We start from the raw sequence: 21,681 nt of genomic DNA, 5'->3' as shown, positions 1-21,681 counted from the left end.
CCTAGTTGGGGCCTCTATGAACTGCACCATAAAAAAGTCCTGTAGAAGGTTTATACATTTTTGGCCTTTAAATGTTCCTGTAGTATCATTACACCAGTCAGTTTCCGGGTAGTTACCATCCCCCATTATTATAACTGTCCCAGCCCTTGCAGCCCTTTCCATCTCTGGGAGGAGCTGAGTCTCCACCTCTTCATTAACACTGGGAGGCCTATAACAAACTTCAATGATGACCTTTGTAGTACCGCCCCCCCATGTGCAATTCCACCCATAATACTTCAGCCTCATCAAACCACCTTTCCTATTTCCCCCGTCTCTCCAAAAGAGAACCTAGCCAGGAATATGAATGGCCCAGTCATGTGAGGAATGAAGCCAAGATTCAGCAATACCAATTCAATCCTAGTTCTCTTCATGCACCAAACCTTACAACTTACCTATTGTGCTGGACACACTTCTGGCATTGGGGAACAAACACTTTCATTCACTGACACCTTGTCCATTCACCGACACCTTGTTCATTCACTGACACCTTGCCCTTCACCGACACCTTGTTCATTCACTGACACCTTTTTCACATAGATTTTGTGTATTTTTTATTTTCATACAAATGGTACCAATTCCACTGGTTGTTTGTAACATGGGAACCTTCTTATCATCTGCCATAGCCCTTCCCCCATCTTTCCCCATTCCACCCCCCAATAAGTACTGACCCGTCTGATCTGTCTACATGTTATAATCAAATTCTCCCTCCCCCCTCCATCCTAGTTTATATATTCCTCCAACCTTCCCATAAACCCCTCCCCCAGCACAGCAGACCCCCTTCCATTTAGGTAAAGAACATCTCTAGCATATAGGCAGCACCCCAATGAGAAGTCAGCCCAGTGCTCTAGGTCAGGACTCCATTTTTATTATTCTCCTGCTATCAATAGCCGACCCGGTCCCACACTTCATCCATGTCTTTGGGGACCTCTGATCTCCTTATGAACTGTTTCTTCCATGATGAAGATCAGCCATGGAGTATATCTGAGGTGTATATCAGGGTGTGCTTCTTCCCCACATGAGAGCTGGGATGTCCAGCAACATTCATCTAGAAGACATTTCCCGCACTCAAGGCACTAATACACCTCCAGGGTTGTGTGGGACCCCTGATGTACAGGAAGAAAGGACTTCAGTGAGGAACATTTCACTCACTCAGGACAGGAAAGTGGCTTCTCTCCCATGTGAGATCTCTGATGTTTGACAAGATTGAACTTCCGTGAAAAACATTTTGCGCACTCAGGACAGGAATATGGCTTCTCCCCCGAGTGAGATTTCAGATGTGTGGAAAGATGGGACTTCATTGAAAAACATTTCCCGCACTCAGGACAGGAATATGGCTTCTCCCCTGTGTGAGATCTCTGATGTCTGCGCAGACGGAACTTCACTGAAAAACATTTCCCGCACTCAGGACAGGAATATGGTTTCTTGTGAGATCTCTGATGTTTGTGATAACTGGACTTCTCTGAAAAACATTTCCCACACTCAGGACAGGAATATGGCTTCTCCATGTGAGATTTCTGATGTGTGGAAAGATCGAACTTCTTTGAAAAACTTTTCCCGCACTCAGGACAGGAAAATGGCTTCTCCCCTGTGTGAGATCTCTGATGTCTGTGCAGACGAAACTTCACCGAAAAACATTTCCCGCACTCAGGACAGGAATATGGCTTCTTGTGAGATCTCTGATGTGTGTGAAAACTGGATTTCTCTGAAAAACATTTCCCACACTCAGGACAGGAATATGGCTTCTCCCCCGTGTGAGATCTCTGATGTCTGCAAAGATGGAACTTATGTGAAAAACATTTCCCGCATTCAAGACAGGAATATGGCTTCTCCCCCGTGTGTGATCTCTGATGTCTGTGCAGATGAAACTTCACTGAAAAACATTTCCCGCACACTGGACAGGAATATGGCTTCTCCCCTGTGTGAGATCTTTTATGCACATTAAGATGGTATTTAGAACAGAAATCCTTCCCGCACTCAGTACAGGAGAACCTCTTCCCTGTTGGAAGGCCGGCCCGGTCCAGCAGAGTCTGAGGTTCCTCAGGATACGAGGAATCCGATGGTCCATCTACACTGAGTGGTGTCGGATGGACATTGGAGGGAGCCGGGTTTTCTCCTGGACTATACTGTGTGATGTCCTCATCTTCTACTTTCCAGTCTGGAGACAAAGTGAGACAATCTTTGGAGGTTTTCCTCATCTCCCGGCCATGGACTAAAACACAAAGACAAAGAGGATTACTAGACAGGAGCTGATTGGTTCCCCCAAACCAGGACTCCGCCCACATCAGGCAGCTTGGGCTCTAAGGAGCTTTCAATTCCACCCTCAAGGGAACCAGGAAATGGCTCCTCTGATCTCCTACCAGGTCATTTCTTTATTCATGGACCTTAGTCAGAGAGTGAGGAAACAACCAGAACTGTCTTTTATAGGAGGGACAGTGATGAGGGGATTATAGGACGAGGGTCCCCACCCCCTCTATCACTCATCGCCATCTTCCCAACACAAGAAGTACTGCACTTCCTTATTTAGTCCATGATTTAGTCATGAAGAACAGCAGGGCTGAGCCCCACCAGAGGTCAGAGAGTGAGGATGGGGGGAGAACAACCAAGATGAAGACTGGACTGATCCTGAAGACCACCATCATTGGGGTATTGACTCCTCCCTCATTATCACTTTCTGTTTAAGGGTCCAAAGTTGAAGGATGTTATCACATTATTATCACCATGTAAAAGTCTGTGCTCCAATCACATCATCCGATATAAAATGTCCAGCTGGTAGGAAATGGGTGAAACAAAAGAGAATCCATATTATGTGTATATATAGCAGTGGGGGGAGGGGGAGAGCAGAAGTCAGGAGTATGTAATGTACAACATAGAGAATATAGTGCAGGGGTCAGGAGTATGTAATGTACAACATAGAGTATATAGTGCAGGGGTCAGGAGTATGTAATGTACAACATAGAGTATATAATGCAGGGGTCAGGAGTATGTATTGTACAACATAGAGTATATAGTGCAGGGGTCAGGAGTATGGAATGTACAACATAGAGTATATACTGCAGGGGTCAGGAGTATGTAATGTACAACATAGAGTATATAGTGCAGGGGTCAGGAGTATGTAATGTACAACATAGAGTATATAATGCAGGGGTCAGGAGTATGTATTGTACAACATAGAGTATATAGTGCAGGGGTCAGGAGTATGGAATGTACAACATAGAGTATATACTGCAGGGGTCAGGAGTATGTAATGTACAACATAGAGTATATAGTGCAGGGGTCAGGTGTGTGTAACATGCAATATACCATAAATTATACAGTGTAAATTTCAGGACTCAAATTATTGGTAATTAGTGGAAGCTTAAATGTTTATTGTAGACAAGTTGCAGAGATCCCACACCGCTGCCTCCCATCTCCTGAGACTGCACTCAGTGACTTGGGTCTGAGACTATACAGACATATCCCTCCACCCGGCACAGCCAGCAGACAACAGAGCAAGGAACCCTGGGAGAAATGTTCTGTCAGAGATCTTACTAGACCCGGGCATGGGGAAGGAGACCCAAATCACACACCCCAGGTGCTTAGGTCTAGTAATGTCTATGATAAAAATCCACATTTTGCTGCCAGCTGAACCCTCAAATCTCCATAAATCCAGTCTAGATACATAAATTGTGTCTGCAGCACAGAGAAGGAAGATTATCCGAGAGAAATCCAGGAATACAGGACGGGGAACACAGCTCAGGAAAGTGACCAGGGGATTACAGGCTGATATCACCCAGTCCCCGCCCTACTCTGGACCAATCAGTGAGCAGTATGGGTGGAGGAATGGATTTAGTGTTCATGACCCACCTGTGCTGATCTCTGTAGGAGTGTCCTCCTCTATAAATGTCCCCGTTATTCCATCCTCCTCCATAGACTGCTGATCATCCCTCACATACGCCTCTTCTTCTTCTGCTTTCACCTCAAATTCTATATCGATTGGATCTCCACTCTAAATCAAGGAAATGAGAGAGAATATCATCTGTAAAATGTAAGGTCACATAAACATCCACATATTGTCTCCACAAGTCAATGTTCTAGATGCTCCATCCCACCAACCTTGTAATAGTGAGGGATGGTGTGACCTTCCTGTGTGGAATCCCAGGAATACAGAGGACGGGGACATCTCTCTGGGGGGTTCCTGGTATTAGGTGGCTCCATCATATCCTTGTGTCCTTCTGAAAACTCCTCCATCACTCCATACTCCTCATCCTCCTCTTTATACTCTTCTTTAACATCAATATTCTCATCCCTGAGGATTCCACTCTGAAAGATATAATAAAACATTCATTGTAACAAACATGCTGTGTATAAATCACAACTACCAATAATTGTCATCATCTACCTGATGATGGTGAGGGATGGTGTGACCTTCCTGTGTGGAATCCCGGGAATACAGAGGACGGGGACATCTCTCTGGTGGGTTCCTGTAGCTGGATGACTCCACCATGGTGTCCTGGTACAGATCTTTGTGTTCCTTTAGAAGCTCTGACTCCTCCATCCCCCCATCCTCATCCTCCTCCTCTTTTATCTCTTCTTTAACCTCAACTTTAGGATCTCTCAGGTTTCCACTCTGAATATATAATAAAAATGACATCAATGATAACAATGCAGATAATGTACAGATCCTAATGATACTATCAGTGATTGTTCCTCATCTACCTGATGATGGTGAGGGATGGTGTGACCTTCCTGTGTGGAATCCCGGGAATACAGAGGACGGGGACATCTCTCTGGTGGGTTCCCATGACTGGATCCATCTGTAGGAAACACACACACTGACTGAATCCATTGTTTCTATGTGTTTATCAGATGATGGGGGATCTAGGTGGATCCTCCGTACTGCTCTCTCCTTTACAATAAAGTCTCCTCTTACCCGGTGATGTGAGGGGCGGCTGATTGTCCATCATGACGTCCTTGTAGAGATCCTTGTGTCCTTCTAAATACTCCCACTCCTCCATGGAGAAATAGACAGTGACACCCTGACACCTTATAGGAACCTGACACACACAATGATACAGTCACCATCCAGACACATCCCTTGTCTGTTACTGGAGAATGTCCCAGAATTCCCGGCACCGCTCACCTCTCCTGTCAGCAGCTCCATCATCTTCTTGGTGACTTCTAGAATCTTCTGCATGTTGTGTCTCTCAGGGTTTAGGGAGTCACATGGAGGCACTGTGATGGTCATATGATCACCTGACTTCAGAAGAGGAAATCTCTGTATTGAGGAACCAATAGGAATATCATGTTAGACTCCCAGAGTGTTGAGGGCAGCCTCCACAGCCAGAGTCCCGTTTAATCCCTGTGAGCCTGGTGTTACCCCTAGTATGCTGTGTGGGAGCTGTGTTGAGGGCAGCCTCCACAGCCAGAGTACCGTTGAGTCCCTGTGAGCCCACTCACTGTGGGTGTTCCTACAGGCCGCATGTTGCGGGGTGCCATGGATTGTCCTGGTTGAGTGTCTTTCATGGTTCAGTGAAGCTTTGTGTGCTCTCCATCTTCTTTGTGTGTTCTGTCCTGCCTACGCTTCCGTCACACTGACTGGTGGCAGCAGCAGCAGTGGAGGACCAGAGCGCGGAAGAAGATGATGGAGAAGTGAGAACACCCCACAAGTGCCTCCAAGGAGACCTGTTGAGGTCTCCTTATCAGCACTTGTAAAATGTAAGGGGGAGGAGTGTCACAGTATAGGGGCTCGGCCAATTATCAATTTCTGATTAATGATCTTTAGTGTCACAAGTTCTCTGCCAGCCCAGTTATTAATTCCTTGTTCCTTTAATCCCTCTTGGCCATAGGAAGAACATCCTCCAATTAGTATTCTACTCCTGTGCCAAAGGCCCTTAGCTGTAATTAACACACCCCCTCCACAAAAGGTTCAAAATTCAATTAGTGTATCCTCCCCACTGTTATCCTGTTTACAGCTACAAATCCAATTATTGTGTTTCCTTGTCCATCCTGTCCTGTGCCCAGATGTCCTACATCCATAATTAGTGCCTTACTTTTGTATTAAAGTATTCTCCCCACTGTTATCCTGTTTACAGCTGCAAATTCAATTATAGTGTTTCCTTGTCCATCCTGTCCAACCAGTCCTTTGCCTAAATATAATATCCTCCCCACTGTCCTCCCGTTTACAGCTACAAATTCAATTACTGTATTTCTGTTCCAGTCTATTCTCTCCAGTGTCATCCAAAATGTCCCTAAACTCAATTAAGGCAGTCCCTCCATTGTCATCCTGCTAATGATCCCCCTCCACCTCTCGTCCTGTTCAGGGGGTTTAAGAGGTCAGTGCTCGTCTCTCCTGTTGAGCCATTCTGCTGTGCAGCCACTGAGGGGTCCAGCTGCAGCTGGACTCTAGTGGCCCAGGCTCTGCCTGAGCCCCATTGGAGGAAAGGGGACCCCAGAAGCCACATCAGCTCTGCCTGAGCTTACCACACCAGCTCTGCCTGAGACACTGCCAGCTCTATCTGGGACCAGCTCTGCATGAGTGTATGCTTCTCCTGTGTTATCTGACCTGTTTATGAACTGCTTCTTACCTCCCTGTTGGATTACAAACTGCTGTAGAGACTAACTTTGCCCATCGGGGCTGAATTACAAAGTATTTTGGGCTCTCTCTCTCCACTACTCCCCAATGAGTAACTGTTTTCTGTTTTAAAAAAGCTTTAAGTGTTTCCCATCTGCCTTGTGTGTTCTGTCCCACTTACCCTGTGTCACAGATGTCATGTGACCTCCCAGAATCCTCCTCACCTCTCCGGTCAGGTCTGTGTTTTATTAATAGAGATGAGAGTGATGTCATGTGACCTCCCAGAATCCTCCTCACCTCTCCGGTCAGGTTCGTGTTTTATTAATAGAGATGAGAGTGATGTCATGTGACCTCCCAGAATCCTCCTCACCTCTCCGGTCAGGTCTGTGTTTTATTAATAGAGATGAGAGTGATGTCATGTGACCTCCAAGAATCCTCCTCCCCTCTCCGGTCAGGTCTGTGATTTATTAATAGAGATAAGAGTGATGTCATGTGACCTCCCAGAATCCTCCTCACCTCTCCGGTCAGCAGGTAGATGATCTCCAGGGTGAGGTTTAGTATCTTCTCAGTCATCTGACTCCGGTCCTCCTCCATCCTCATTGGTGCCATCATGTGATCTATACAGGTCTCCTTGTAGATGGATAACTTTGGGAAATGAAAGTAAGAATTACACTCACCGGTCACTTTATTAGGTCCACCTTGCTAGTGCCAAGAAAATCTCCCCCCCACCATGACACCACCAGCCTGAACCGTGAATACAAGGCAGGATGGATCCATGCTTTCATGTTGTTTATGCCAAATTCTGACCCCACGATCTGAATGGCACAGCAACCAATCTGCCCATTCTCCTCTGACATCAACAAGGCATTTTCCTCCACACAACTGCCGCTCACTGGATATTTTCTCTTTTTCGGACCATTCTCTGGAAACCCTAGAGATGGTTGTGGGTGAAAATGCCAGGAGATCAGCAGTTTTTGAAATACAAGTATGCCACATTCAAAGTCACTTAAATCCTTGATACCTGATAGGGTGGCCAGTGAGTATATTTGGATGTATTGGTCACACAATAATAGGATGTGGATGTGAGGGGGGAATAGGAGGGTTGCTGGACATCTAACCACCTCAATACCGGACACTTCCACCCCCTTCCTGACCAGAACACTTTTCAGATGTCAGTGCTGTCGCAGTTTGGATGACAATTGTGCGGTCATATACAGTACTATTCTAGGTGCTGCCTAGTCTGGGCAAAAATTGTGTCCCATTCCCAACGTGTCCAACTGCATGAAAATCCATCCAAATTCAATATAAATCCCTCATAAATACTGAATAGAAAATAAAATCATCAATATCAATAGTTCTTTATATCAGTTGATGTGCTTGTGCCTCTCCAATCACACTGCGCCAACCAACCGTGCGGAATAAAGTGCCTTGTGCTCCTCCAATCACACTGCGCCAACCAACCGTGCGGAATAAAGTGCCTTGTGCCTCTCCAATCACACTGCGCCAACCAACCGTGCGGAATAAAGTGCCTTGTGCCTCTCCAATCACACTGCGCCAACCGACCGTGCGGAATAAAGTGCCTTGTGCCTCTCCAATCACACTGCGCCAACCGACCGTGCGGAATAAAGTGCCTTGTGCTTCTCCTTTCATCAAAGTGCAGATTTCGTGCTCCCCTCCAGCGCTCCCCTCCCGTGCTCCCCCTCAGTGCTACCCTTCCAGTGCTTCCCTTCAGTGTGCACCCTCCAGTGCCCCCCTCCAGTGCTCCTCTCCAGTACTCCCCCTCCAGTGCTCCCCCCCACCACAGGATGTGGACTCTTACACTGGAATAGGAGTCCTATGTGCTTTCTCATGGTCCTGGTTAGTCTGGAGCTTGTAGTCCTCCTGGATGATTGTGTACAATTCCCCCCCAATATATCATACAACTGATGGTTCATCTCATGATGTATGCAGGGAGGAGATAACAACAATCACCCACATGGTGTCATTCCATTTATTACAAACTTCCTTTACAGCAAACCATATACCTCACATTTGTATATAATATACAAGCAAAATGTCCGACCGAAAGTGGCCCATCCACATGAGTCTCACCATTCGGGAATTACATCACCGCAGCTGTCACTGACGCATTTCCCCTCCTCTAGGGGGCTGTAAGAGGATTGGCTGCTGGTGGTAGATGGTCTTATTTATACTGTGTGTCTCCATATCTCCGAGCCCACTTCCCCTTCCTGTCCTAACCCGGTGTCACCTCCGTTTCCTCCCGCAGCCTTGCGTGGTCATGCAACACTGAACCCAAATGACATTTGTATCATTTTTTAGACAGATAGAGCTTTCTTTTGGTGGTACAGTATTTATTCACCACTGGGGGGGGGTCATTTATTGCTAAACAAACGAATAAAGACTAAAAAGTTTGAGGGAAAAAAAAATTTTCTTTGTTATAAAATTTAGCAAAAAAGCTATTTTTCTCCTTCACTGATGGGCACTGAAAAATCTGCACTTATGAACAGGCACTGATGGACACTGATATGCTGCGCTGATGGGCACTGATATGCTGCGCTAATGGGGCTGCACTGATGGGGCTGCATTGGTAGGCACTGATATGCTGCACTGATGGGCACTGATATGCTGCACTGATGGGCACTGATGGGGCTGCACTGGTGGGCACTGATATGCTGCACTGATGGGCACTGATATGCTGCACTGATGGGGATGCACTAATGGGCACTGATATGCTGCACTGATGGGCACTGATGTGCTGCACTGATGGGGCTGCACTGGTGGGCACTAATAATCACAGTAAATGTCCCGTCACAGGAAAGCCGGTTATCGGTTTCCTTTCCTCAGACAATGACAGCGCTGAGGACAGGAAATCCCAATAACCGGCTTTGTTAACATGTGATCAGCTGTGATTGGATACAGCTGATCACATGGTAAACAGACAACATCATTGGATCTTTTCCCTGATCAGGGATGTGTTGAGCTCCCCACCAATCACCATGCTGCGTCCCCCTCCACCTGCACAGCAAGAGTGGGAGGACATCATACAACGTCCTTCCAGAAGGAGAGAGGTCCTGTCCGCCATCATTGTACAATAGGCCGGGTGGGAACCAGTTCAGGACTTCTGTCCTCCTGGGAACACATTTAGTTTGGACTGTTTAGTGTTTGATGCATATTTGAGGTCCCGGGACCCTCTTGTCCATCCAGATCAGAAATCCCCTTTTCTCTGTTGGGTTTGTTTGGTCTCTGAACTGGTTTTGATGAGTTTTAGATCTGCAGACAAGGAATGATAAATATGATCCTTCCTATGACTTGTTTGCTCTGAGGCAGTGCTGTGAGGTCAATGTCGGCTCATCATGATGTCCAGGAAGAGGAACTTGATGACTTTTGGCCGGAGTTCCCTGTTAATCAGGACAATTGGCAGAACTCCGGCTGCAAGGCTCCAATCTGTGGCAGCCTGCTGACTGACAGGAGTGATGTCACTGTCACTCTCTTCAGTAAGAGAAGAGATTGGATTGGATAGCAGGAGGATGCTGCTGGTGGAGTAGAGAGCTGGGGGGGAGGAGTCTGTTCTCTTCCCTCCAATGACAGCCCAGTGTGGGTAGGAGGACAGTAGGGGGTTCTCTTGGTTGGCAAGTATTTTCTGGTATCCAGGACATTGTACAGAATGGTGGTGGGTTCCTGGGGCTCTGAATTCCAGCACCGGGCACTGCCAGAGCCTGTGTCATGGGAGGTATTGGAGTGTCTCCTGAAGGTGTTCAGCACTGACCCCTGACTACCTTTTAGGCAATGCTGCAGAAACAGACGTCCTCTAAGAAAAGTGCCTACCAAGTTCCCAGAGTCCTTCAACTACTCTTCCTCCTTAAGGCCCCGAGCTCCACTACCCTTCAGGTGCCCCAAAGTTCCTTATCTGTAGTGCCCCCTGAGAGACCCCTCAGCTCCTCTACTTCCCTCAGACCCCTCAGTATTTCCCTCCCTCTGACACCAATGATGGAACATGTTCTTCATGGCCGGCTGGGGAATGTATTCTTCCTCCTGAGCAGCAATGTAAGGGGCTCTATGCTCCATACTCCTGACCCCGGCACTCCATCATTGTGTTGGCTGCATAGTGTAATGATTGCCCATTGGCTGCCTGTGTAGTGTCATCATTGTCCTTTGTAGGCCATGTATGGTCAGGATGGTCCTTGTCTTGTCTATTTATTGTCAGTGCTGTTTGTTTAGAGGACCATATTACTAGAATTTATCTCCACAATGAGGAGAATGTTCCGGCCCCGGAAGTGGGGGAATGTTCTGCCCCTGAAGGGGTTCATCTGGGTTCCCACACTATATATGTGTGTATCATCATCTGCTGGAGATAAAAGATGTCACAGTGACTATGGAGGAAGAGGACGGACATGACTATGGAGGAAGAGGACGGACGTGACTATGGAGGAAGAGGACGGACGTGACTATGGAGGAAGAGGACAGACGTGACTATGGAGGAAGAGGACGGACGTGACTATGGAGGAAGAGGAAGGACATAACTATGGAGGAAGAGGACGGACGTGACTATGGAGGAAGGGGACGGACGTGACTACGGAGGAAGAGGACGGACGTGACTATGGAGGAAGAGGAAGGACATAACTATGGAGGAAGAGGACGGACGTGACTATGGAGGAAGGGGACGGACGTGACTACGGAGGAAGAGGACGGACGTGACTATGGAGGAAGGGGACGGACGTGACTATGGAGGAAGGGGATGGACGTGAATAGGGAGGAAGGGGACGGACGTGACTATGGAGGAAGAGGACTGACGTGACTATGGAGGAAGAGGACGGACGTGACTATGGAGGAAGAGGACGGACGTGACTATGGAGGAAGAGGACGGACGTGACTATGGAGGAAGAGGACGGACGTGACTATGGAGGAAGAGGACGGACGTGACTATGGAGGAAGAGGACGGACGTGACTGTGGAGGAAGAGGACGGACGTGACTGTGGAGGAAGAGGATGGACATGACTGTGGAGGAAGAGGATGGACATGACGGTGGGTTACTGAGTGTAAATAGAAAGTAACATCTTATTCCCTCCTAGATTGTAAGTTCCAAGGATCAGGGCCCTCAAATCCCTCTTGTATTGATCTGTATTGTCTCCCGTTATATTGTAAAGTGCTGAGCAAACTGTTGGTGCCATAAATCCTGTATAATAATAATAATAACATCTTATTACCTCCTCTGCTGCCATTTTCACCTTCTCCTCTCTACTTCCTGTCTGTACCTGACATCACTTCCTGTCTGAACCTGACATCACTTCCTGTCTTCCATAGAGACTTCCTGTGTGGGTAGAAGTGAGATCCCCACCTTGTGGAGCTCAGAGGAACTGCAGCCCCGAGAAGCGTCTGGTAGTGTGACCCCGGCCTTGTGCTGGGTGTGTATGGACTGTAGATCCTTATAGAGGGGTCACCTCCACTCCCACCAAGGGGGACAGAAATATATGACTGCTCGGGGGAGGGGTTTTGGCCCCTTTGATTTTGCAGTAACATTGATTGCAGATTTAGTCCTGTAGAACATCTGGTATATGGATACAAAGCCCCCCAGCTGGGAGTAAAGGGTGGAAATGGCTGGTGACCCCCAGATTTGGGCAATGATGTCATCACTATAAATGGATAAAACCCGCGCTATGTGTAACAACTCCAAACCTACAAAAACCTTCTAGCGGACTGCTGCTGTAACAAAGGGAAGGATTCCCTGTCATCTAGAAGAGCATTATGTGTCACAGCGCTGTCCTATTGTGTGTGCACAGAAATCATCACAAATACACTACAAATATGTGGAGACATTCAGAGATAAAGAGCTCGGGGCTCCAAATCCTATTCTCTGCACATCCACTGCTTCCACTTTACACCCACTTCATTGGTCTTATGGGGTTTATCAATAAATGAAGGAAACTGAACCGTGTGCAAATCATCCACAACATAAAGTGCTTTGTGCTCAAGATGCTGCTCCCTGCAGATCCACTGCTTCCACTTTACACCCACTTCATTCATCTCATCAGATTTGCTGCTATAGGAAATCATCTCAAATCCTGTGCAAATCCATGGAGACGGACAATATTGTGTGCTCAGTATAGTGTTCTCTGCAAGTCCACCGCTTCCACTTTGCAGCTACTTCAATCCACCTATTTTACTCCAAAAATCCACCAATCAGTGAAAAGTTGATAAGGTGTGAAAGTGCTCCGCCCTCCATATTGTGTCAGCTGTAGTGTAGCCACGCCTTCTTCCACCTCTTGTACACGGGATGGTGAGGGCGCCCCCTAGTAGTGCTTCCCCCTCACCACACCAATAGGACTCCCAGCTTTTCAGCTCCCAGAGTCAGAAACATCCTTCACACTCTCCTCATCTCCGATGGTAAAGGAACCGGATCCTCCTCGCTCACTCCTGCAAGTCTGCTGCGGGTTCTGTCAGTCTCCCTCCTAGACTCCGCCTCCGACCGCCGTTCCAGCAGGAGCTCCGCCTCTAAATACACACTCAGGGAGGAGAGAAAGGGGAACCCGACATCATGTGACACCTTTTATTACATGGAAATACGAAAATCAACGGGACTAAAGGAATCACATTTACTGCAAAATCAGAGGAGCCAAAATGTGTCCCCCGAGCAGTCAGGCTGCAGGAGATCCGCTGAGACATAGAAAGGGAAATTGGAGCTAATAGGCTGCAGGAGATCCGCTGAGACATAGAGAGGGAAATGGGAGCTAATAGGCTGCGGGAGATCTGCTGAGACATAGAGAGGGAAATGGGCGCTAATAGGCTGCAGGAGATCTGCTGAGACATAGGGAAATGGGAGCTAATAGGCTGCAGGAGATCTGCTGAGACATAGGGAAATGGGAGCTAATAGGCTGCAGGAGATCTGCTGAGACATAGAGAGGGAAATGGGCACTAATAGGCTGCAGGAGATCCGCTGAGACATAGAGAGGGAAATGGGAGCTAATAGGCTGCAGGAGATCTGCTGAGACATAGAGATGGAAATGGGTGCTAATAGGCTGCAGGAGATCTGCTGAGACAATGAAATGTGTATGAAATGGATGGATGTGCAGACACTCCCAGAAGATGATGTCATTATGAGTGGATTGATATATATTTTTGCATTGTCCCCCCCAGAAGGATCAGGTTTGGCGGGATCGCTCTCATTAGCTATACATTTGTATTTTGTGTTCTGTGTTTGTAAGACTTTTCTATATGTAATAAGAGATGTTTGTTGAACAGTTGGTTACATAAGAGTTACATTTATTTCTTCTTCCTTTATTCAGTAATGTTTCATCTCCCGTAGTATCCCTGTAAGGTACATATTATACAGGAAGGGGGATTATGGGATGGATCTCGGGGCTGCAGTTCCTCTGAACTCCACAAGGTGCTGATCTCACCTATACTCACACAGGAAGTCTCTATGGAATGCAGACAGGAAGTGATGTCAGGGACAGACAGGAAGTGATGTCAGGAACAGACAAGAAGCAGAGAGGAGACATTGGTGGACATGGCAGCAGAGGAGGTAATAAGATGTTATGTTTTATTTACACCCAGTAACCCCCCATCATGTCAGTCCTCTTCCTCCATAGTCACGTCGGTCCTCTTGCTCCATAGTCACGTCGGTCCTCTTCCTCCATAGTCACGTCGGTCCTCTTCCTCCATAGTCACGTCCGTCCTCTTCCTCTATAGTCACGTCGGTCCTCTTCCTCCATAGTCACGTCCGTCCTCTTCCTCCATAGTCACGTCGGTCCTCTTCCTCCATAGTCACATCCGTCCTCTTCCTCCACGTTTACGTCTGTCCTCTTCCTCCATAGTCATGTCCGTCCTCTTCCTCCATAGTCACGTCCGTCCTCTTCCTCCATAGTCACGTCCGTCCTCTTCCTCCATAGTCACGTCCGTCCTCTTCCTCCATAGTCACGTCCGTCCTCTTCCTCCATAGTCACGTCCGTCCTGTTACTCCATAGTCACGTCCGTCCTGTTACTCCATAGTCACGTCCGTCGTCTTCCTCCATAGTCACGTCCGTCGTCTTCCTCCATAGTCACGTCGGTCCTCTTCCTCCATAGTCACGTCGGTCCTCTTCCTCCATAGTCACGTCGGTCCTCTTCCTCCATAGTCACGTCGGTCCTCTTCCTCCATAGTCACGTCGGTCCTCTTCCTCCATAGTCACGTCGGTCCTCTCCATAGTCACGTCGGTCCTCTTCCTCCATAGTCACGTCGGTCCTCTTCCTCCATAGTCACGTCGGTCCTCTTCCTCGATAGTCACGTCGGTCCTTTTCCTCCATAGTCACGTCCGCCCTTTTCCTCCACAGTCACGTCCACCCTTTTCCTCCACAGTCACGTCCGTCCTCTTCCTCTACAGTCACGTCCATCCTCTTCCTCCACAGTCACATCCGTCCTCTTCCTCCACAGTCACATCCGTCCTCTTCCTCCACAGTCACATCCGTCCTCTTCCTCCACAGTCACATCCGTCCTCTTCCTCCATAGTCACGTCCGTCCTCTTCCTCCACAGTCACGTCGGTCCTCTTCCTCCATAGTCACGTCGGTCCTCTTCCTCCATAGTCACGTCGGTCCTCTTCCTCCATAGTCACGTCGGTCCTCTTCCTCCATAGTCACGTCGGTCCTCTTCCTCCATAGTCACGTCCGTCCTCTTCCTCCACAGTCACGTCCGTCCTCTTCCTCCACAGTCACGTCCGTCCTCTTCCTCCATAGTCACATCCGTCCTCTTCCTCCATAGTCACGTCCGTCCTCTTCCTCCATAGTCACGTCGGTCCTTTTCCTCCATAGTCACGTCCATCCTCTTCCTCCACAGTCACGTCCGTCCTCTTCCTCCACAGTCACGTCCGTCCTCTTCCTCCACAGTCACATCCGTCCTCTTCCTCCACAGTCACATCCGTCCTCTTCCTCCACAGTCACATCCGTCCTCTTCCTCCACAGTCACATCCGTCCTCTTCCTCCACAGTCACATCCGTCCTCTTCCTCCACAGTCACATCCGTCCTCTTCCTCCATAGTCACGTCGGTCCTCTTCCTCCATAGTCACGTCCGTCCTCTTCCTCCACAGTCACGTCCGTCCTCTTACTTCATAGTCACGTCCGTCCTCTTCCTCCATAGTCACATCTGTCCTCTTCCTCCATAGTCACGTCCGTCCTCTTCCTCCATAGTCACGTCCGTCCTCTTCCTCCATAGTCACGTCCGTCCTGTTACTCCATAGTCACGTCCGTCCTGTTACTCCATAGTCACGTCCGTCGTCTTCCTCCATAGTCACGTCCGTCGTCTTCCTCCATAGTCACGTCGGTCCTCTTCCTCCATAGTCACGTCGGTCCTCTTCCTCCATAGTCACGTCGGTCCTCTTCCTCCATAGTCACGTCGGTCCTCTTCCTCCATAGTCACGTCGGTCCTCTTCCTCCATAGTCACGTCGGTCCTCTTCCTCCATAGTCACGTCCGTCCTCTTCCTCCATAGTCACGTCGGTCCTCTTCCTCCATAGTCACGTCGGTCCTCTTCCTCCATAGTCACGTCGGTCCTCTTCCTCGATAGTCACGTCGGTCCTTTTCCTCCATAGTCACGTCCGCCCTTTTCCTCCACAGTCACGTCCACCCTTTTCCTCCACAGTCACGTCCGTCCTCTTCCTCTACAGTCACGTCCGTCCTCTTCCTCCACAGTCACATCCGTCCTCTTCCTCCACAGTCACATCCGTCCTCTTCCTCCATAGTCACGTCCGTCCTCTTCCTCCACAGTCACGTCGGTCCTCTTCCTCCACAGTCACGTCGGTCCTCTTCCTCCATAGTCACGTCGGTCCTCTTCCTCCATAGTCACGTCGGTCCTCTTCCTCCATAGTCACGTCGGTCCTCTTCCTCCACAGTCACGTCGGTCCTCTTCCTCCACAGTCACGTCCGTCCTCTTCCTCCACAGTCACGTCCGTCCTCTTCCTCCATAGTCACATCCGTCCTCTTCCTCCATAGTCACGTCCGTCCTCTTCCTCCATAGTCACGTCGGTCCTTTTCCTCCATAGTCACGTCCGTCCTCTTCCTCCACAGTCACGTCCGTCCTCTTCCTCCACAGTCACGTCCGTCCTCTTCCTCCACAGTCACATCCGTCCTCTTCCTCCACAGTCACATCCGTCCTCTTCCTCCACAGTCACATCCGTCCTCTTCCTCCACAGTCACATCCGTCCTCTTCCTCCATAGTCACGTCCGTCCTCTTCCTCCACAGTCACGTCCGTCCTCTTACTCCATAGTCACGTCCGTCCTCTTACTCCATAGTCACGTCCGTCCTCTTCCTCCATAGTCACATCTGTCCTCTTCCTCCATAGTCACGTCCGTCCTCTTACTCCATAGTCACGTCCGTCCTCTTACTCCATAGTCATGTCCGTCCTCTTCCTCCATAGTCACGTCCGTCCTCTTCCTCCATAGTCATGTCCGTCCTCTTCCTCCATAATCACTGTGACGTCTTTTATCTCCAGCAGATGATGATACACACATATATAGTGTGGGAACCCAGATTACCCCCTTCAGGGGCAGAACATTCCCCCACTTCCGGGGCCGGAACATTCTCCTCATTGTGGAGATAAATTCTAGTAATATGGTCCTCTAAACAAACAGCACTGACAATAAATAGACAAGACAAGGACCATCCTGACCATACATGGCCTACAAAGGGCAATGATGACACTACACAGGCAGCCAATGGGCAATCATTACACTATGCAGCCAACACAATGATGGAGTGCCGGGGTCAGGAGTATGGAGCATAGAGCCCCTTACATTGCTGCTCAGGAGGAAGGAAACATTCCTTTTAAACAAAAAATGTATATAAATCTGAGGCTCTTTTAGAATGTCCGGGGGTTTCAAAAATGAAAGGGGCTTTATAGCGACTAAAACATTTCATATGTGTAACATTGCGCTGTTTATCTCCTCCTCCCCTCCCCCGCCTGTCTCCAGCACCGCACCCGGGGACTAGCAGGGAGGGGAGAGACCTTGCAGTGTAATGAGAACCGATTGGCTGCTCCTCAGGAAAGGGGAGTGTCCAGCTTATCCTTTCTGGTCTCTCACTCCCAGAGACGTTTTTGCATTTTTTGCACATTTAAAAAATAATTTTAGCCCTAAAGATGACACAAAACCCCCAAAATATCGATTTTCTGAAAGTAGAGACTTTAGAGAATAAAATAGCGGCAGTTCTAATTTTTTATATCACAAAATATTATCACAAAGTCTAGGAAATGCCAAATTTCATTAAAAAATACACTTAAGCTGATTTCAGGGCACAAAAAGCAATAAATGACCCATTTATGTGTAAAAATATAAAAGCCGAGGTTGCAGCGAGTAAATAGATATCCAACATGTCAAACCTTAAGTTGTGTGTGCTGAAATGGTGACAACCTTTAGTCCCCGGTATTATCTATAGGGGACACATTTATAGCCCCTTCTAGGTCATCAGTATAGAGTACGGAGGAGGTCTGCTCCTAGAATTATCCTCTCATTCTGGTGTGACCGGCGATATGTAACGTGTATCACAATCAATGTTATCACGTGTAGGCGCTCCAGCGTGTGCTCTTATGTTTGGGTGTGCATATATGTGGGGGTGGGGGGGAGGAGTTATATACTTGGGTGTAACTTTCATTTTTTACAATTAAAAAACATTTTTACTTAAGGGGACAAAGTCCTCTATGAGATAATTTTTGATGACAGGTTCTCTTTATTGAGACATCCAGGGTCTAAAAGACCCCCAATGTCTCCCATGTACAACATTGGATGTAATGTAGTGCACATCTCACCGCATTACATTCTTTGCCGGCCTCGATGGACGGGAAATCTGTCATAACATCACTTCTGGGTCAGGACAAGAAGGGAGTGAACGTGTCCGCTCTCCTCCGTTGTTACTTACCTGGTGTGAGAGGCCAATGGAGAGAGGGCTTCCCTTGCAGCTAAGTTCCAGACTCCCCTGAGAGTGGGACAGCAGGAATCAGGCGCAAAGTGGCACAGGTCACCTGTAGGAGTGCTTGTTGGTGGTCCACCCTGGAGCACAACTGATGCACTGAGATGAGGTCTGCAGACAGGAGGTGCCTGTGTGAGGTATGCAAGCCCTTCCGGGGAACAGAGGATCACTGGATAGCCGGATCAAAGCCAAGGTCCGGTACTGGGTGGAGATCAGAACAGACGTAGTCAGATGGGATAACCAAGGTCATACACAGAGGAGCAAGAGAGAATATCTGTTAGCCAAGCCGAGGTCATACACAGAGGAGCAAGAGAGAATATCCGTTAGCCAAGCCAAGGTCAGGTCAGGGTTTAAGCAGAGAAGACAGGTCCAGGAGCAAGCCGAGTCGGTAACAGGAAATCACAGATCACAGTAGCACAGGAACAGGAAATCACAGTTCACAGTAGCACAGGAACAAGGTACCGGGGAGCCAGAGATCAACCAGCACCTGAGAGTAGTGCAGGGCTTCCTTATAAAGGCCGTTTGCTGCCAAATTTGAGCCAATGTGAACTGTGGCCATGCAAGGTACTGGCAGGGGTGTCAGGTCTCCTAACACCTCTGCTGAGGACAGAGCCCTGACAGTGCCCCCCCAAGGGGGGCAGCCTCCAGATGCCTACTTGGGCCATCTTGTCTGGATATTTGGAGTAGAACTCCTGGAGAAGTCTTGGGGCATGTATGTTGTCTTTGGTTCCCAGGAGCCTTCTTCAGGAGTTACCCCTTCCATTTGATCAAGAACTGAATCTGCCTTTCTTGCAGTCCAGGATTGATTCTATCTCGTATTCTGCATCCTCCCCAACTGTTATTGGTGGCGGAGGAGGTTCTACTCTTCCCGGAAATGTATCATGAACTGCTGTCTTGAGCAGAAAAACATGGAAGACTGGGTGAATCCCATATGATTCGGGAAGAGATAGCTCATATGCCACTGGATTGATTACTCATTGGATCTGAAAGGGCCCAATGTATCTTGGTCCCAACTTCCACGATGGGCAAGGAAGTTTTAGGTTGGCTGTTGATAACCAAGCCTGGTCTCCAACCTGCAGAGAAGGATTTCCCCTCGTTTCTTGTCATAGTATCTTTTGTAGTCAGATTGCAATCTTTGTACGGATTCCTGGAGAGCTCAATAGTTGTCCTGTATCCTGCGGATTCTGTCCTGAACTGCAGGTACCAATGTTTCGAGTATGGTATCCGGCAGGCATGAAGGGTGGAATCCGTAATTAGCCCAAAATTACTACTGATTCGTAGCGGAATGGATGGAATTATTGTATGCAAATTCTGCTAATGGGAGTAGAGATGTCCAGTCATCCTGGGAAAAGGCGGAGAGACATCGTAGATATTGATCCAACGTTTGGTTAGTTTGTTCAGTTTGTCCATTACTTTGAAGGTGGTAGGCCGATGATAGGCAGAGTTCCACTTTCAGGGTTTTACATAAGGCTCTCCAGAACCTGGAGGTAAATTGAACCCCTCGGTCAGACACGATATTGCTGGGCAGTTCGTGTAGCCTAACGATTTCCTTAATAAAAATATGTGCCGTCTCAGGCGCCAACGGAGTTCCTATCATTGGCAGAAAGTGGGCCTTCTTGGATAGCCGATCTATCACTACTAGGATGGTAGCAAACCCCTCAGAGGGCGGCAAGTGTACAATAAAGTCCATTGTGATAATTCCCCAGGGATGATTAGGAATGGATATTGGCCTCAGAAACCCCCATGCCTTGGCTTTGTCTCCCTTGCTACGTAGACATACTGTGCAGGATTTTACTTAAGTTCTGCAGTCCTGACTTAAGTTGGGCCACCAAAACGATCGCTGGATCAGGTCCATTGTTTTTCAGCCAGTTGATGGTCGTGGAATGTCTTGAAAACTTGGGATCTTACCTCCTGGGGTACAAAGATCTTATCCTGGTGCCACAGAAAGCCATCCTGCCTTCTTAATGAGTTCTGCTCAGGCACGGCACACAGATGCCTGTTCAATCAAAAGCTTCAGACTGGGCTGAATCAACAAAAAATTTTGGGCCGACAGGATGGTATTGGGGGCAAAGTTTCAACTGAATCTGGGAACATACGTGATAGAGCATCTGCTTTCCCATTCTTGGATCCTGAGCGGTAGGTCATGTGAAAATTGAAGATGGAGAAATATAGGACCCATCTAGCTTGCTGCGGTCTTAGGCGCTTGGCAGATCTTAAATATTCTAGATTCTTATGAACTGTGAAGATCATGATTGAGTGACTAGCTCCTTCCAAAAGGTACCTCCATTCTTTGAACGCCATTTTGATCTCCAAAAGTTCCCTGTTGCCTATGTCGTAGTGCCTTTCAGCTTGGCTTCATTTCTTAGAGCAAAAAGCTACCAGAAGGAGCAGAGCTTTTGGGCCTTGGCTCCTGTAGCTACCTCTGATGCATCCACCTCCAGGATGAAGGGAAGTGTTGGCTCTGGGTGTTGTAATACAGGAGCAGAAGTGAACTGCTTTTTTAATTGCTCAAAAGCTGTCTGTGCTTCTTGGCTCCAGAGAAAATGTGTATGCTGGCTAGTGAGTTGGGTAATGGGGGCTATAATGGTTGAGAAGCCCTTGATGAACGTCCGATAAACGTTGGCAAATGTTGGCTGCCCCTGGAAGCTGCCCAATAGGGCAATCATATAATTGATGAGATGGTAAAGTGTCAGCTTTCTTTTTATGAAATACATCAAGGAAATGGTGGTAGGCAGGGGGAACGGATTGACTGGCATCTGATGTAGGCTGAACTGAGAGGCACACAGGGAAATTGGTGGGTGTGGGAGTGCCACAGTGCTGAATACAGTAATTTGATGGGAAGGTGACTTCTTTTTTGAGCCAGTTGATTTGTGGATTGTGAGCTTGCAACCAAGGTATTCCTAGGATGGCTGGAAACATGGGAGATCTCAGGATGTCAAAGCAGATGAATTCCTGATGGACAGAGTCAGTTGTGGCTAGGATGGGAATGGTTTCTTGGGTAACGGGTCCTGAGCTAGGAGTGGTGCCATCTGCTAGGAGTACATTAAACCTTTGTGTTTTAGGACAAAGAGGAATACCTCGGTTCTGGGCAACGTTGATGTCCAAGAAAAAACTACAGGCTCCAGAATCAATGATTGCCCACAACTTGACTTCCTTTCCAGCC

The 21,681-nt window shown here is 48.1% G+C and overlaps 1 protein-coding gene across 1 annotated transcript; it reads right to left on the bottom strand.

Moving 5' to 3' along the window:
- Positions 1–767: 767 nt before the first annotated feature.
- Positions 768–20,819, bottom strand: LOC149441228 (uncharacterized). The gene is made up of 2 exons (XM_089657606.1): positions 20,615–20,819; positions 768–2,248 (listed from the first exon to the last, which is right to left on the bottom strand). The coding sequence occupies exons 1-2, from the start codon at positions 20,817–20,819 to the stop codon at positions 1,185–1,187; spliced, it is 1,269 nt and encodes a 422-aa protein (XP_089513732.1). The 3' UTR covers positions 768–1,184.
- Between the last annotated feature and the right edge of the window lie 862 nt (positions 20,820–21,681).

Source organism: Staurois parvus, unplaced genomic scaffold (genome assembly GCF_062004578.1).
Source record: "Staurois parvus isolate SC_StPar_1 unplaced genomic scaffold, SC_StPar_1.0 ptg001011l, whole genome shotgun sequence".
In the NCBI taxonomy this organism is placed as follows: domain Eukaryota; kingdom Metazoa; phylum Chordata; class Amphibia; order Anura; family Ranidae; genus Staurois; species Staurois parvus.
The sequence above is the reverse complement of the archived record's forward strand: the minus strand, read 5'-3'. Positions and strand labels throughout refer to the sequence as shown.

What these genes read in the sequence shown, in the direction of transcription:
- LOC149441228 (XM_089657606.1), bottom strand. Translation starts at nt 20,819, where the DNA reads ATGGCGTTCAAAGAATGGAGGTACCTTTTGGAAGGAGCTAGTCACTCA. An exon ending in GAAAGCAGATGCTCTATCAC is followed by an intron (nt 2,249 to 20,614) that starts GTATGTTCCCAG and finishes TTTGTGTTTTAG; the next exon opens with TCCATGGCCGGGAGATGAGG.